Genomic DNA, 18,290 nt, shown 5'->3' on the forward strand with positions numbered 1-18,290 from the left:
TTGCATAACTTTATTAGACAGGTAGTATAGTTAAAAAAACATATACCAGTGAGGGCGCCACAGTCACAAACGTGTGTATATAGTTACCATACGTGTAGTTGGAATAAACATATATGTAATCCAACTACACGTATGGTAACTATATACACACGTTTGTGGGGCCCTCACTGGTATATTTTTAACTATACTACCTGTCTACTTCTGTGTCTTTCCGGGATTTGGAAGTGATCCCCTTATTTGAGTGGCTAGCCTGCACTGTTTCTGCACTTTCTCCCATATACCGTTTTTTGTATACAGTTATTGCATAACTTTATGCCATGGACACTACTCCAGCCCCATTGTAAGTGTGAGAAATAAAACAGGACACCGGCACAATGTTTAGCATTTATTAGCTACAGTAAGCAGTGCGTTAATCTGCCGGGCTGTAGCGAAACAAAGAATTAAGAATGATAAATTAACATAAGATTTAATTGTGTCACGTGCATTTTGTGGGGATTTCCCCGTTGCAGGAATAAATTCTTTGGAACAAATAAAGAAAGATATAAACAACAAATATAAAGCAAAGCCCCAAAAAAAAGAAAAAAGAAAAAAAAGATATTATTTACATTATTTTTTTATAAATAGGATAAGGTAACACTGTTTCACTGCACAGGCCCTCGTATAAGAGCAAGTACCAAGAAATCGGACTAAAAAGGAAATATTTTACATTAAAAAAAGCAAAAATATTTACTTCCGTTAGAAAAAGACCTAGACAATGGCTTTATTTATGCACCGTTAAGAGGTCCCTCCTGCTCTCTGCTCTGCTGGTTAACGTACACCAAGACTAACCCGCACCTAGGGGAAGGAACAAGCCCGTATTTTGGTAAATAAACGGTTCCTTTTTAACCCCTTTCAGCAGTCTATATCTTCAGAGGCAACAGGAGCAGCACAAGGTCCTCTAAGCAGCAATGGTTAGAAGATTCTCAACGTACTAATTCCTTCCATTTTGAATGGGCCTGACCTATGACTTTAGGAACACCTACTATTGCTGGCACTCAATGAGTTCTCCAGGTACTATCCAGGACATGGAGAAAATTCTGGGATATCTCTTGGACCCTGGGAAGATCTCTGAATATCCGGAAGGTACACTTTGGACTGAGACACATGGCTGTTCTCCCTACTTAATAGACTCAGATTAAAGGAAGGGAACCTGGCAGAAATATGGTTTGTCTGCCGCGGTATACACGTAATAGTGGCCCCCAGACTATAGTAATAGTGGCCTCCAGGTTGTAACAGTAAATGGAATGTGACAGTATAGGGATCCAGTACATCTATCGCTGCACTAGGGGCCCACGTAAGGCAGAGGGAAGAGTGGAACGAGAAGATTTCCACTCTGGCTGTAGCTCCATGGGCCAACGTCATTATTACAGTGCTGAAAGAGCTAAGAGTCAATCACACGAACAGGTGGAAGAGGCACGGTCTGCGGAGGAGCACCACCAGCTAACATGGTCCTAATGTCGCTTGGTTGAAGACACTTTCTTTTTTCGCGCAGCCAACATCTCATAGAACGGATCCCTGCTGATGGCAGCCCTGCGGGAGAGAAATTCAAGGAATTTTTTTTTTTTAACAGGGCAAAAACACAAACAAGGCAGCAGTTAAGAGCTTATACATATTATTAGAGCAAAAATGAGGACCATGTAAATGACAACAATCACACACATCCTAGAACGAGGCACATGACATGACCACAAACGGGGCATGGACAATACCATAAGAGAGAAATCACACGCAGATCCTTATTATAACATTTGCCTTTTAAATTCCAGCATCTTTGAGTCTAGCAAATAAAGTAAACATGCACCATAGAGTTAATCGTGCTACCAGGGACAAAAGCCTTTTCTGTACATCGTAATGAAAAAAAATTCTATACAGAGACTCACTTAACCCCTTAAGGACCAAACTTCTGGAATAAAAGGGAATCATGACATGTCACACACGTCATGTGTCCTTAAGGGGTTAATCAACGTTTTTCACAATGTGAATTGTCAAGAATTAAAATTTTAGGGTAAAATAGCCAAATTTAATTATTTTTGCATATTTATTTATTATGACCTGAAACTGAAAATCCACTTTGAATTCTTGACAATTCACAGTTTAACTCTGAAAATGTCGCTTCACCTAAATCATTCCTAAAACTGGTTAGTAACAGAGTCGCTACCAGAGGCACTGGAGAAACTCCAGCACATTTCCTGGTAGGTATGTAGACAAAGCCCTTACCTGTTTTTTTTATCTTACAAGTGACAACATAATGGGCAAACACAATAGCAGATAAACTAGTCTAAAAACAGGTCCAACTTTTCCAAGAATTCACTTACTTTATACACTTCATCCACTCGTCCTTCTCTTCGGGTGTGGGGGCAGAGATCCGATACACTGTGTGGTTTCCCTCCACTACACGTCCATCAGCCTCAGTCTTGCACGCCTTGATGACTTGGTCCTTGTTATCCGGAATATACAGCTCAAAGCAGTTCTAAGGAAGAGGACGAGGGACAAAGGTCACAAAAAGTAATGTTTGGAAAGACATGAGCAGGGAACAAAGGGTGGAAGCACGGAAATATTCCAGGGTGGGATTAGCAGAGCTTCACAGGAAGCGAATGAAAGAAAGCTGTATAGAACAAATGATAGGGGGAGGAGAATAGAGGATAAAAGTTACCTAGGGGGCAGTATATCCTGTGATTGTATTGGATAAACCTAACCAGCTGCTGATCTTTGAGGCTCTCGGGGTTCTAAGCAGACAGTACAGTTGTTTGAAATCTAGCAGTTTAACATGTCAGGCGGCTGCTGTACAGACTGTATGAAAGATGTAACTCTCAGACTTGGCGTCCTAAATGGGGCTATATTAGGGCCTGCGCCCATGCTGCAAATCTCAGGATCACATTTAGAAAGTTAGAGAATGCACATTTATAGGACCACTGCCTTTAATGTAATTAGTCTCTTGTCACAATGTGTTTTACAAATAGCACAATGTAGCGATCAATGCATCAATTCTGAGTATTTCTGTCCAAGTGGATGCTGCCATTCCATTCTAATCTACCCCTAGCCCCAATAATCACTCACAGTCTTCTTTGAGTCGTCCACTTCTCGGATGCTGAGATTTTCTAAAGGAATTATCCCTCGTGGCTCTTTATCCTGGTGGAGAAAGCAGTGTTTTTAAGCACATTTACTGTACCTCTTCCTTCCACTATCCACAGACTAATACAATTACTGGGCAACTATGAATGTGCACTGACACCGGCCAAACCAGAAACCGATATCCAGAGTGTAAAATGATTCAGCTCATCTCTACTCTACACAATAATCACTCGTCAGAGAATGATCTGGCTAGCAAACGGATTAGAGGCCAACATGCCAGCATTATTGTGCTCTCGGACAGGAATTCCTATCTGTACACGTGAAACTAAGGGTCTATTCAATAAGATCCAAATGACACAATGTAAGCTATAATAGTCAAGTTTTTAACTATTTTAGCCTAGATTTTGCCATTTGGTTTTAATTTAATGGACCCTTGTGTGTAAAACATGTTATTATCCTGTTGTCTCTGTATTAATCCACATTTGACTCTCTGGCTGGTGATAAAGTACCACCATGATCCTCTGAAATGCATTGCGTTGCCCACCCCTCGTATGTACAGAGACAGTTGTATACTCGTGAAGCCAGGCCTCTCACCGTTGTGTACTCAAAGTAGTACAGACAGTTGTCTGTCAGGATGAACCAGCGCCTTTTCCAGGTTTTAACACGACCACCTGCAGAGGTAAAAAAAAGCCGTTTAATTGGGAATCGTTTGGCAAATGTCAGGAAACTGGAAAGGAAGGTAAGGTTCACACACAGAGGGGAGCTGAAGGGAAAGTGGACAGGTTTGGGAGGGGCGGGGGACAGCACATGTGGTAGGATGGAATTAGGGATTGGGGGGAGACAGGATATACAGTTCAGGGTCAGCTAAGTCAGGACATAAATTAAACAAGAACACAGAACATAGAAAGCAGAACAGACACATCCTGTGTACCCAACGCAGAGAGACATTACAGCCTTCATCACAACCAGAAATGGGTGTTAACGACAGCTACGGGAGCATCCCAATGGCAGAGAGATGGAACCATATGCAGAATCGACAGAGAAAGCAGAAGCCCAGAAACTGGAGGGAACACAGCCACTATTACATGTCTAAGGGACGGGACAAGTGCTATGTGCTTATATTGAATACTGTGCCAGACAGCTTGTGGTACTCAGCACTGCTATGGATAAAAAGCATATTTTCCGTCTCATTTGGATCCAAAAATGTGAATCTAATCCATCATTAGAAAATGGCATCACAGTTTATCTCTGGATTATCTGCGGCAAGCTTACCGAAAGCTTCCGGCAAATATGTATTTTGATCTATACTTTTATTGGCTATTTCCCTAGATCAACGTGGAGAAACAATGCATAGACCTGTCAGAAAATGACGGTCGTCCAAAACGTCCACACTGGATAAAGAAAGTCTGCTGCCTTAAAAAAAAAACATTTTGTTGCTTATTGGACCAATGATAGATTGAAAAGCGGAATAAAATACGGATCTCTCTGCTGGTGAGTGAAATGGTCATTTTATTGCTCATAACAGAAGATGCTCGGAGTTTCAAAAAACAAAACTAAAATTCATCCATCATGTTTTAGCAAATCTAGATTTATTGTTATCAGTTTATTGAAAAGATAAAGGGACTACTTTATCAGACGGTCCCTTAATTAAACGTAATTAAATTCTCACAACAAATGCAAGGCTATTCGCTAAATTGAGAATTGCCTGGAATTCAAAGTGGTTTTTAAACATAAGGGTAAAATAAGCGAACTGGAAACAGAATTGATTTGCAGAATTTATCTAATTCTTTCCCTTAATTTTGAAATTCACTATGAATTCCCGGAACATGGCATTGCATCTTTAAAAATGAAGTAGACTATCTGACCAGGTGGAGAGGCTGTTTACATAACGTGAAGACGTTTAATTAACCCCTTAAGGACACATGACATGTGTGACATGTCATGATTCCCTTTTATTCCAGAAGTTTAGTCCTTAAGGGGTTAAATGACAGAAAAACGGTTACATAGACTCCTGTTCTCCAAATCAGAGCATGCTTGTAGAGCAAGGTACTAGACATCATTATTATGAATCTAGATTTCAATAAATCTCTGAGGTGTAAAACTGTAGACGATTTCAGACATGGTGTTAGCAAGTTTGCAGCATTCCCGCTGGCATTAAAACTGCTCAGTACGAGCTTAACGTGAAGTCAAGGCCCCTGTAGACATTTCAGTCTAAACAGAAAGGACAGCAGCAGCAAAAACAAAATTATAAAATGAGAAAAAAAGGGGGTAGCCACAGAAAGACATGAGATGTGCAGACAGAGACAGCTCTTTATGCACCAGTAGGCACAGAGATTCCAGGGATCCCGATATAATGCTTTGCCCCTGCAGAGTCCATTAGAGATCGTTCTACCATTTAATGGGAGCGAGGGGGGAGTATGGCAAAAGGAGGAGCTGTACGAATTAATACTGTACTCCACCAAGGAGAGACACAAACAACCCCACAAACAGCACAGATCAATAACAGCACATTCTAAACTGTACCAGAGGTGTCTAGACTGCTAACTGGCAAAGAGATATCTAAATAGATCTAAATTATGAAAATAAACACGGATATATTTCCGGAAGTGTCATGTAGACAAAACATGCAGCTCGGTGTAATGAGTCACAGTGCGTGTGTCATGGGGCGTACACTAATCCCTGTAGCAGAACATGTATGTACACGTTTCTGTGGGAGTCATTGCGTGTATAGGGATCACTATGTGTCAATAGGGCTGAGTACGTCAGTATATGGAGTCATTCGGCAAGGCTGGAGACAGGCTTCACACATTAACATAGAATTAGCCTTGAAGGGTTTATTTACAACATTCGAAAAATGTGGACAACGGACAAGAGAATTACAAATTAACCAAATTGGTGGAAGCAAAAAAATCTGCAACTGGGAAATTTTTTAGCTCAGCTCAGGTTTATAATGTGCAATTCTCTGCTGAGATCCTGAGTGGATTGCGGTTTAGTGAGCAAGTCCAGTATGTTAACCAATGTTCTCCCCAGGCCATAATCCAGCACTGACGGGGATTTGGCTCCGGCATTGTCCGTGGGTTCCATATAGAGTCTAGTAATGAAATTCAGGAAAGGGATGCAGGAGAACGTGTACCTGCTCTGTATGCCAGGCCGAGGGTCATCCATTAAACTAACCTTTCCGCTCCATTACATTTAATAGGCGCCTGCGCAAAACATTACATTTCAGGGACTTGTGTGCCACTGCCAACTCTCTCTTAATTACACAATGTTAATTAGTCATGGATCTGGTTTCAAGAACAATACGTTCTGGATCAGAAGCACTCTTGACTTGTACACTAATGTCAGGACATTAATTTGAATGGGAGGCACAGTGTGTCCCCCTCTTATTATGAGAGGGTTTGGTATGATTTCATGATATCTGTTTGATTTTAGTTTGCACTAAATCAGCTGCTTACATTTCAATGCATAATGGCAGCCTTCTGCTGGCCTCTCCAGGGTAGCAGTGGGCAAAGGTGTGCTACGGTGCCCCCTGGAGGAACATCATCATTGAGGGAGAAGAGCTAGCACTCCGCAATAGCCGATGTGAAAGAGGGTAGAGCAGGATGAAAGGAATGCTCAGTTCTATATGGTGATATCATGTGAAAGCCATCTGCCCGTCATAACCAGCATTTAAAAAACTTATTTCCCTGGTTAATACCATTTACTCCTACACATCCAGTTACATTTAGCATGTGGCAGATACACGTATCCAGGAACCTGAGGTTTATGGTTATTATAAAGACATCAGGCCCGCACAGTTATTTTTTTTTAATTTAATGAAAGGGTGAGGTTTTTTTTTCTGAGGAAGTGGTGTGATGTCAGAATGATGACTCAGCCCGCATTTATAGCTTTATGGTAAACAGGTCTGGCTGCAAAACACAGAACATTGATTTCTGAAATAACAAAAGGTGTCTTTCATTCAGGCCTTGCTCTCACAATCATTAACAAGAACTACTATGCAGAAGTTGATATGGGTTGCTACACTCTATTCCCTGCTAAGAAAAATCATGGAGTGGATGTGATATCACTAGACAGTAAGTCAGGCACCAATCAGAGGACAGTGCTACAATGTGCCAGTGGGACGTTAATTAATTACAACCTATTTAACATCTAGGATAGGCAAGTGACCTTCGGCACTGTTGCACTTCTTAATTGTTGCCAATGATTTCTGCCTGCATTCTGTGGAGTACACTGCAGCATATACGAGTTATTACGCAAACATTAAGACTCGTCGACCTTTGTGCTCAGTCCCAGTGTTGGAGCAGAGCTATGACTCGGTGTCTGGTAAACTAATATGCAAAGATGTCATTTATGATAAGGATATTTCATAATATCCTAATCAAGGAGATTAATGAAGGTCGATTAGGTTAAAGGCATATTACCTGAAAACCACTGTGTTCCTCTCAACTGTATTTACAGGCGTAATCCCAGCAGGGACATCAGGGCCACACAATCAGCACCGTTTTATTAAACAAAATATCTATGAAAGGTCTGCTTTCTAAATCACGATAAGGTAAATACGGTAAATATGACCTGAATTTAGATTAGAGTATTTGTGTTTATTGCTCCAGCTAAGAAAACCAAATATTAATACACAAAACAGAATATAAATAATCTATAAAACATTCGGCAATATCTCAAGGGGGTCGTCAACAAAGACGTGAGTATCTGACCACAGGTCTGGCTAATGCCAAGTCAGCACATGGCAAACTTTCATATATGAAGCCTTGTGGGGTATAGTGGAACTTTCCAAGCAAAATAAAGCATCAACTAACTGCATTTATCAAACAATGGGACATATTCCAACACACAGAGATAAACGTGTGTGGCACTCTCCCAGTGTAGCCCCAGGTTAAAGACATTCTGTCAGAACTCTTGAGATATGGGTAGGCATGTGGATGCTGACCCCCACCATGCCCTCAGCCCAAAGGTAACCAGGTCCCCAATATCCGTAATAAAAAAAAAGATAAGATTGGGCACTGGTATAAGGTCCAAACCAGGGTGAGCCTGATAAAGGCTCTTCTTGGGCCAAGATGTTGTTGTATGCTGTCCAATAAAACCTGCCATGGACCTCATTTCAGAGTCCACTCCTATCTTTCATTTTATAGAACTCTGAGCTGCAACGCACAGCATGAAAACCTCGATCAAACACGTGGTGATACATGGTCATGGATGTACAAAGCAATCCACTATACTGCAGCTCTGGTCCAGTAAAATACAGTCTCTGAAGGGATTTGTCTGCTGGGTACCAAAGAGGAAGAGGCAGCACGCGTGTAGCCAGCAACATGCTGCTCTTCCTCTGTGGGTCTCCTACATGGTGTGCTGTATTTAATCCAAGCGGTCTGGGATTCCTTACGGGCTGAGTGAGGACAGATAGCAGCACAGAGAGAAACCACCAAGCGAGAAACGGGAGACCAGGAAAGCAAGAAACAGCTTGAATACTGGGCCCTGCATCGGCACAGACTGAGCACAGAACCATGGCTACATACCTCCTGCAGGGTGGGGCATGTAAAAGGCGGCCCAAATGAAGGAAACATACAAATAAGGGAGAAAAGGAAAATTAAAAACCAAAAAAATAAAATCACCCCCCCTCCCACCAACATGCAATCTGCTAAAAATAACATAACTCCATAATAAGGTAAAGAAATTAAACCTTGGCCTGCGGTGGATCCCAGCTATATTAAATACATGAAAGTCTGCGCATAGGAAGCGTGTGTAATAATGCATTTACATGCTAGGCTGGCAACCTCTCCATTAAATATAGAAATTCCATATTCCACCAAGCTAGACTGGGAAGCTGATTTTTGATTTTGTCTATTCTTAAAAGGTGTTTCAAACTGCTTTAGCAAGAAGCTGTACCACCCTGCAATGCACGTATGGGAACAGGAAGGAAAGTTTGCTCAACAAATTGGTTCCCTCAATTTTGTTGCCCAAAAAAAAAAAAAAAAAGGGAGAAATTACGAATTGTTTTATAAAAGGGCATGGAATATGTTTTTTATTTTGTGTGTGTATATATATATATATATATATATATATGTATAATGCATTATGTGGGCAGCCATGATAGTTATTTATTGTTAAGTAGTTCTGGAAACCAGATAAGCCAAATCTGTATAATGGACAGACACACAATACGGATAAAACATTCTGCTTGGAAAAGTTACCCCGATGTGATAACGCCAGATTTCTAAATAAAATAAAATGAATGCAGGGTATGCGTTATAGGAATCTGGAATGATTTATGCTGTCATCACTGTAGCACATGCTGAACGCCCCGGGGAACAGCCATTCGAGATATGTTTCTGACATGGAGCAAAATCGGAGGAGGGGTTTAGAGAGAGAAGATACAGGGAGGAGATGCAAGGCAAATACATGGCTGAGGATAGTGTGGAACTAATGTAGCAATCTGTAAAACATATAGCTGTCCCTAATTTATTCCAGCTTTATATGTTTATATCTATAATCAAGCCCAGACTTGTTGATGTTTTTAATGTTCTCCTTTGCTAATGGAAATACCCATGTCCTAACCGCATAGCAGAGAATGGTTTACCCCAGCCTGATAATGTACCATAGCCCTTGTCCCATACATAACCCATCTCACTGCACCTAACTTTATTAAGCACCCTAAAATGGTATGGCCCAGATCACTCACCCAGTTTCAGGAGCCAGCCCTCTCTGTCAGGGTTGAAGAAGGTGTGTGTTAAGTCGTTTCCATCATCCTCTGGAATTTTAAAGGGTTCGTTCTTTATACTGTCATACAGGTTCTGGGAGGGAAGAAAAATAATTAGTCCATGAATGTTACAGTGTCTGCACTAAAGTCAATATCAATGAATATGATACCGCTATTAAACAGGACATGAAGTGATGATTTAGAATACAGAGCCAGATCTACAAGCTAAGCTTAGTTCTGTCAACTGTCCATGCGAAATGGCCAAAGTATTCCCGCACTTCATATACCGCACTGCAAGCTTCACAGCACTGACCCTCAGAAGATCCTCCGGCAGGTCACCTCCATCGTTGATTCCGCGGTTCATGGCAATAAATCGGTCCACGCCTGGTTTGTCTTTGACGTTGGGATTGTGCAGGCTGGTGTTCAGCATTATGATGGCAAAGGAGAGGACATAGCAAGTGTCTGCAGAGATAGTGATCAGTGGTCAGCACGGGTGGACTAGCACAGGGAAAGTGTGTGAAGCAAGAAAACAAAAAAGTGTAGCAGATTTTTGTTTACCAACACCAACAAATGCTTGGGATAATTTTAGAGTTTGGAGTTCACTACTGCACATGAGAGAAAGAATGGCAAGCAAACTGAACCACGAATGTCGACAACAAAGTTATACATGCATTGAGAGCGCAAAAGACAACAGACTTGACCAATGGGGGAGCAGTCAGAATCGAACAGATGTCCAGTAGGTAAGCATTCAGACTGCTTTGTCCAACATGTGACAAAATGAATCCAGGTGTGATTATTAGATTTAGCCAATATTGAGGATAGACAGTAGAACTGTATGATAGGGAAGCAGAATGATTTTGAGAATGTGGAGGAATGTGAGCGGGTGAAATACTGAAAGACAATAAACAAAACGTAAAAAACAAACCTGTAGATTGAAAAACTCCTGGGTTGCACTGGCAGTAGCGCTGTGCGAACGCCTCCATCATTCGATCGATTTTTTGAGCTTCCCCCGGTAAACGGAAACTCCACAAAAACTGCCTGTGGGAGAGAGACAGAATGTAACATTGCCTGAGGGTTGATAAACTCCAGTATTGCAAGTAATGAAGTCACTAGTCAACTGGTCTTACGTGCTCAATGTAACAGAACTCACCGGAGAGCCTGTACCAAGTTAAGGTCCATAAACTCATGAAGTTCCACAAATGCATGAAGGACTTGGATGTTGAAGTCATCTCTGCAAAAAAAAAAAAAACATTAGGCATTAGAATAGATGGCAATGAGAAAACGAGTAAAAATAATCGATAGACCTCATGTATTTACACTCCTCTAGTAAATATGTTCCCCTTCTGCTTCAGATAACCCGTCCAAGCTTACCTTTCCCCCAAGTAGTCCCCAATAGCAGTCTTATTCAGTCCTTCGCCCTTGTACAGGAACTGTGCAATGTCTTCACATGTATGTTTTAACAGCTCGTTCTCTATCAGGAACTGGATGCCCTGTAGATAGAAGTCAGCCAGTGTCACGGGAGAACAAACCTAGTCCACTCAAGACAGCATAGATGCGCAATACTCTTTGGGTCATACCTTTTTAGGGTCCATGTTGAATTTCTTCCTTCCCATTGCTACCTGTTTGTTCTTTTGCATGTTCTTCCTGTAGAACAGAAGAAGCCATTTAAGGATTTCTGCACCAACGCAAAATAGGAGCCTGAACTGTGAAAAAGCTGGAAATATTGGTCATTTCTCCAAGCTTTGATCAGAGTTTGTACTTAACACATTCTGCACTAGGAATGCCTTAATGGCGATCATTCAGTTTCAAGTTAACTAAACATTTGGAAGAGAACTAGAGCTGCGTGTAGCTTACTCCTGCTGTCGCACTCCATTTTCATCCTACAGGTCTAGAAAGACACAGTTTGACACAGCTAGGCAGCACGTCAGAAGCCTCATGGTCGATTTAAGATTGTAAATTAGTTTGGGCAAGGCCCTCTTCATCTACTGTTCTCATACGTCAAACGTGTTTTATTAAAATGAATGCCTTGTCTTGGTTTATCTATTGTACAGCGCTGCTGAATAATCTGGTGCTCTAACAATGATTGTAATTATACTGGCGACACAGAGCTGCTTTATGCAGTTACTATCACTATTACATTTTAATTCCCATTGTAATATATAAGCAGAAATGTCACCTAAAATCAAGAGAGCAGAAACCCAGCAGTAAAGATTTACAACCATATTCTGTGTATGTACGTATGTTTATATATTATATGTAAAATTAACTCTGTGTGTACACACACAAAAAAAATTTAAAAAAAAGAAAAAAATTCTTGCCCATCAGCAATCTTTCTTATATTACTAAAGATTGCGCAAAGCAAACCCATTTATGAAAAGCCTTCGTTGACCACATTGGTGACCTAAAAGCAATGCGTGTCACTAGTGTTTCTCCGTGCTCAACACGTGAGCTCGCTCCCTCCTCCCCCACAGAGTGCCCACCACTCTGACCTTTATCTGTCCTTCCCCCAGTTACTAATATCACTTTAATCTGATTGCACCTGTGCTAAGGATATAATCAATTAATGTGCTTACTAATGACTTAATAGTTACTTATCCATGGAAAGCTTCCTGGAAAGGATGCTACAAGACAATTTATATAATTATAATCTACACAGCGCTGCAGAATAAGCCGGCATTATATAAATACTAAATAATAATATTGGAACTGGCTTCTTCAGGCAACGTTTGAGAATGCAATATGTAGAATTTATATGCTCTAATGCAAAATGAATCAATCACAATGGCTCCTAACTGGATATCCCACCAAGAGCACATTCATTGCAAATACTGCTGGCCCCCTCTGACAGAACGCAGAATTCATACATCTCTTGTGAAAATCTCCTGTGAAAATATGGAGATCTGGACACCGTGCCTGTAAAAGACAGTGGGAAATATACCCTGGTCCCAGTTTCCCTCGCTCAGTCTGCAGTAGTGTATTCCCTAGTACCGAGAGATACGCTGTGCTAACAGGTAACACAGCACTGGCCTAACAGAAACTACAAGTGCAGGACTCCAAGATATTAACAAACTACAAGGGTTGGGGAAACAATCTCACCTCTCCTCGGTGGAACCCAAGTTCTCAATTTCATTCGTAACTTCTGCTATCTCATCCTTCAGCCGCTGAGACAGGGAAAAAAAAATAAAAACTAAATTTTACGAGATTAATAATGGAAGGGGGACTAAGAGCTGTTTTTTGGAAGAAAAAGGGGCAGCTGAAGAAAGATGGAAAAAAAAATAAAGAGAACAAGAAACGTTTGGTAGGGAGGGAGGGACAAGATAAAAAGCAAAAAAAATAGATTATGAGTCAGGAGAGGCAAAATAATTAATAAATAACAGCAAAGATTTATGTTAACACTCTAAAATCTTTTTACCCTTTCTTACTCTCCTGCTGGCTAAGGGGTCACGAAAACCCACTGGACAGCCCCCTTGGGGAACATCATATTTACACCAAGTGAGAAGAAGATCTCCAAATTATGAAATGTCCCCATAGATTTGTCTTCTGCTCAGTGACCTGAGAATATTTTGTTATGTGCTTGGTACATCCCACAAGTCTCACTGTGCCTTTAGCTGCCCCCACCTCGCTATCACCCCACTACCACCTCGCACTGCAAAGACTACAATTTTCTGCCCCAGAAAATCCTGTGGAGTCGCCAGTCTTTGCCTAAGGGGGTGAAAGCCAGAGCCGACACAAGCTGCACCTGACCCTACAAACAAAAAAAGGGGGAGGCAGGGAGGGAGGGAGAGATGAATTGTTATGGGAATGTCAGCGTGATGCACAGTCTCAGGCGCGGCAAGACTGCCATAAACGATGAAATGGACATAGAGTCAAGCTGACACCGTGAGAATCCCCCCACCTCAGTCCCACCAGTATGAAGGGTTTATAATCACATGGAATGTGACAGCCGCTCTCCAGGTCAGTCATGTCACAGATACACTCCCTGAGACTGGGTCTGTCTAACCCTGTGATACAGACTGCCATTAATTCCAACTGGCGATTAGGGAAAGAGCTATCTGTACCATCTAGTTAAAAACCGAAAGTGGAAAGTAGAGTTACCATCGACTGATAGGGCAGCGGAAGGACAGAAAAAGCAAGGATTCCCTGTACTTTTAGTTATAAAACAGAATGTGAAAGTCCCACTACAAAACCTAGAAATGGACAGAGACAGAAATGCGTGGCACCCGGATATACATTATTATTATAATTTTTTTTTAGTTTAGACCAATCTCCGTTTAAATGGGTCTTCACTTATCCAGGGAAAAAGCAGAATTGGCTGCAGGAAACCACTTCCGTTGCCAGGGATCTGATCAATATAATGTGCCTGTTCGAGTCCAACGTGATCTCAGATTAAAAAGATGTGTTACCTGTATGTCCGCTAGCAGTTCCTGCTTCCGACGCTGAATGTGCTCCAATTCCTGACGCTCTTCAGCTGTCAGGTCACTGGGTACTGAGGGAAGAGAAATAAACACATTACAAATCACATCAGTCCTCTACCACGTTTAAATTGACAGCCATCCTGCCAATGAGAGACCACTAACTCACTAAATAAAACCTCACTCAACAGTAAAGCACCCTATTGGAACTACTCTAAATATACAAACCATACAATAAATATAGACACGGCTATTAGCGAACATACCCCACTGACACCCAAGGCATCCACGGTGTTGCTCGCCAACTTCTTTCCCATCCACTAAGCCCTCTTTGGGGCACCACATTGGAAGAGATTCCCTGTTTTGTTGCAATTCAAATAAAGCAAATTGTGGATGGTCTGGTATTGCAGGTGAACTAACAACTCATTGACAGCAATGCAAACACTCAAACATCTGGCACATAAAGGACTAAAACCCTTGCAGCCAGGTCTGTCCATGTCACTACAGAACATGCCATCAAGACCCCAACATTCTATCATAACAGACATATTGAAATAAGAACCTTGCTTTCTGGACATTTGATACATGTATTGACCATCAAAATAGAAGGTATATAAAAATCACTAGCCAACGCTTGTCTCTATTATATGTTACATGTTTGATGTTTAAGTATAGCTTTTTGCAATTAGGCACCCCGCTATTTATATAAAAAGATAAACCGGTATATTAAAACAAAATGGAAATGTTACTTTGAATACTCTTTCTAGAGTATTGAACATCTATTGATCCAGTGATGAACTACCAGGGTGGACTGGATGAGTAGGGACATCTACCCAACCAGCGCCTCAGATAAAGAGTTGGCAAATAGTTCCAACATCTGCCCTGCAGACATGATTAGGACCCCCCATATACATCGCCTAGGCTTCCGCTTTGAGGGTAAATGAATTGACATGATTGGCGAGACAAGCTGATTTCAAATACAAAAGGGAAATAATTGGATTAGACTTGTAAAGAGAGACGTGGAACAGGGGCCAATTGCACAGTCCAACAGATGGCCATGAACACAGACAGGAGAGTGAACGGAGAATGGTGGGAATCGCTGCATCAAGTCTACATGACTTCATGAGATTACTTTTTTTCATGGTAACCCCCCTATCGCCCCCATACGTCAAGACAGACAACAACATGTAGCCCCGTTATGAGAGCCAAAACTTCCAGACAAAAAAAAGCTACAAAAACAAAAAGGATTGGGTAAAAAAAAAATAATTTGCTTGACTGCTCAGATAACCTAAAGGGCCACTCTGAACACCAAACCCACTTTACCATAATGAAGTGGTTTGGTACATAGACCCTGTCGGTTTTGTCTGAGAATGTAAAGCAGTGTTAGAGAATTTTACATTTTGCCTAAACCTTACACCTAGCAGTTATCAGACTGGCAATCACTAGAACCACTCCCCGATAGAAGATTGGACGATGCTTCTCAAGAGACGAATCTTGGTGAAGCATGGCATGTGACGTGCATGCGCCATAGTCCCTTAATGCTTCTGTATGCGAAGGACTAAGAGATAATCTCCGAACAGGAGGAGCGGCTGCCTGTCAGAATGTGTCCTGATTCTTCATTACCAGTGAGTACCGGTAAAAAAAGCATATTTTTATTACAGCGCTACGGAATTTGCTGGCTCTATATAAATAATAATAATAATAATAATTACAGGACTGAGTGCCTTCAATCTGAACAATATATATATATATTTCTTTTTCACCTTAGCGAGTCCCTTAATGCTGCTAGATCGTTGACATAAACGTGCTTCTCATGGTTACTGACAAAATCTGCAATGTACGGACCTGAACAGAGATGGTACGCTCAATGAAGACCGGTTGGAAGAAGCAAAACAAATTGCTGGAAGTTATACAAACATTACAGTTTTCTGAATACAATAGTAACTATGTATTTGTTCCTACTAAATTCTGCCGCTGTTATTTCAAATACGCGCATATTTCTGTAGTATAATAATATAACCATAAGTGCAATCATTAATTAGAAAAAGTGTCTCAATAAGAATACAGAATTTCTGAATGCGTGTTTAAGGGGGAGGTGTACGCAAATCCATGCGTTACGAGATAATGGGATTTGGTGGAATTAAGAAATAGCTGCTGTTAGGTACATGACTGGCAGACGGTGGTAAAGCGCTGGTTGAACGCACATACAGCTTGGATATACCATGTTTTCATGGCACACGGCGGCTCACGTTCACATTCAGAAAGCACAAGGCTTTCACATGAGCACAGTTAATTGCACATTGACCAATATAATAAAAATCCTGAGAGAAAAATGTAAAAAAAAAAAAAAAACAACAACTTTAAAGCAGGTATTTTCTACGCAAGTCCCATTTCCTGTGTCTCTGTAAACATACGTGACCCTCTACGTGCATGTAAGGAATAAAGAAGGGATTAAATCCATCATTAACGATGAGCAGGCTTGTCAATCAAACCCTGTGAGCTCTGTAGTGTGACACTCACTGAGTGATGGAGACACCAGTCTGACCTTTATAGAGCTCAGCCTCTGAGATAAGACTCACCCCTCATTAGTCAAATACACCCAGCCTGTCTCTCACCAACCTACAGAGCAGGAAACATCACGCACTCAATAGGAGTTTATTAACAACAAAATCTGTGATTGTTACAGATGTATAACAGACGTCAGGCAAGAATGCATAAAATATATATATACAGGGAGAGCAGGCCTCTACGACATGGATGGTGTAGTAATGCAGTCGGGGGCGTCCTAATCTTGAACTTTTTTAATGTAATTTGAAATAGCTCCAAGCCTGGGACTTAACGCCACTGATCTGAGGCTGCACTGGGAAATTGATGTACTGCCCTTAAAGTAAAGTTCTCCCCTTAGCCCCTACAATACATAACAGAATACACTGAACATTACTGTGAGTGCAGGTATTATGGGAGACAATTATAAAACACCGCGGACCCTTGGGCTCATAAACCGGTTACTGTTATCATATTCGATAGACAGATGGACGGACGGACAGACAGACATAAGTGAAAGTGACCGGCGCTGAGCAAACACCAGGTACAGGTAAAAAGTCAACACATCGGCAAACAGTTTGACTACTTACACTTGGGGTAAGTTACAGCACTTCTGGCACCATAACCACTACAGCGCACTGTTGTAATTAGGGTGCTTGGAGTTATTTTAAATTTGCAATTCCTTGTTGAATTTCAGACAATTCACAGTTTAATAAATAACCTTCTGTGTGTTTACCAACAACAAAATGGCAACAAAAACTAGGATTTAAAAAAAACAAAAACAAATCTATGTATGGAATTATAACTATGATCCTAAAGTGAATGTTGTTGTTTTCCCACCCCCCGGTTACTAGAAATGCACGTACTTTTCAGATTATATTCAAACATGTCATATGTCCTCCAAAAACATGCCGAAAAATATGTATTGATGTAGAGAAATAGCAAAAATGCAAATTAAATACAGGCGATGAGAGTATGTTCCCGAGAAGCTACGTCTCATGTGTGTGTGAACAAGACAACCACAAACAGGAAATATCAGACACAATGTCATATCTGAAATCTCGAGCGAACGCAGCAATGTTTGGTCCTCTCTCCCTGGTACCCTGCCAGGCAGGTGATCAGGACATTATCGCGCACAAGAACTCAACCATGGCGACTACAGCAATCTCCATCCCACTGATTCAGCTTTAAAACAATTATCCTGTCCTGTCTGCTCCTGGTACAAACTGTACTTAATAAAATAGCAATCATTTACTGCATTTCAAATGTACCTAGGAAAGCCATGGATTTTATTTTTCACTACATTGGTTTTATTATTATTATTATGTTTTTTTCCACACCAGATTACGCCATTTATTTGGCTGGCTGAGCTTCATGAGACATGTCTACCGATCACTGGAATATTATACTGTGTAAACAATGTCACAGTATCATAATAACCACACAACTAATATTTAATAGGCATTACCCCCCCCCCCCAGGAAGTGGACAATCTTTCAGCCCCTGAATGGTTA

At 41.1% G+C, this 18,290-nt stretch overlaps 1 protein-coding gene across 3 annotated transcripts in view; it reads right to left on the minus strand.

Moving 5' to 3' along the window:
- Positions 1-372: 372 nt before the first annotated feature.
- The window catches only part of CYTH1 (cytohesin 1), a 67,632-nt gene continuing 49,714 nt past the window's right edge, over positions 373-18,290 (minus strand). For 2 of the 3 annotated variants that reach the window (XM_063456244.1, XM_063456245.1), the window contains exons 2-13: positions 14,224-14,306; positions 12,917-12,981; positions 11,398-11,464; positions 11,192-11,310; positions 10,971-11,051; positions 10,746-10,858; positions 10,134-10,282; positions 9,802-9,914; positions 3,706-3,784; positions 3,097-3,168; positions 2,355-2,509; positions 373-1,569 (exon numbers count right to left, since the gene is read on the minus strand). In XM_063456244.1, coding sequence (XP_063312314.1) covers positions 1,491-1,569; positions 2,355-2,509; positions 3,097-3,168; positions 3,706-3,784; positions 9,802-9,914; positions 10,134-10,282; positions 10,746-10,858; positions 10,971-11,051; positions 11,192-11,310; positions 11,398-11,464; positions 12,917-12,981; positions 14,224-14,306 — 1,175 coding nt within the window. In that variant the 3' untranslated portion in view covers positions 373-1,490. The remainder of the gene's footprint in view (positions 1,570-2,354; positions 2,510-3,096; positions 3,169-3,705; positions 3,785-9,801; positions 9,915-10,133; positions 10,283-10,745; positions 10,859-10,970; positions 11,052-11,191; positions 11,311-11,397; positions 11,465-12,916; positions 12,982-14,223; positions 14,307-18,290) is intronic. The other variant, XM_063456243.1, reaches the window with a different exon arrangement.

The sequence above is a fragment of the Pelobates fuscus genome, chromosome 5, assembly GCF_036172605.1.
Source record: "Pelobates fuscus isolate aPelFus1 chromosome 5, aPelFus1.pri, whole genome shotgun sequence".
Taxonomy (NCBI): Eukaryota; Metazoa; Chordata; class Amphibia; order Anura; family Pelobatidae; genus Pelobates; species Pelobates fuscus.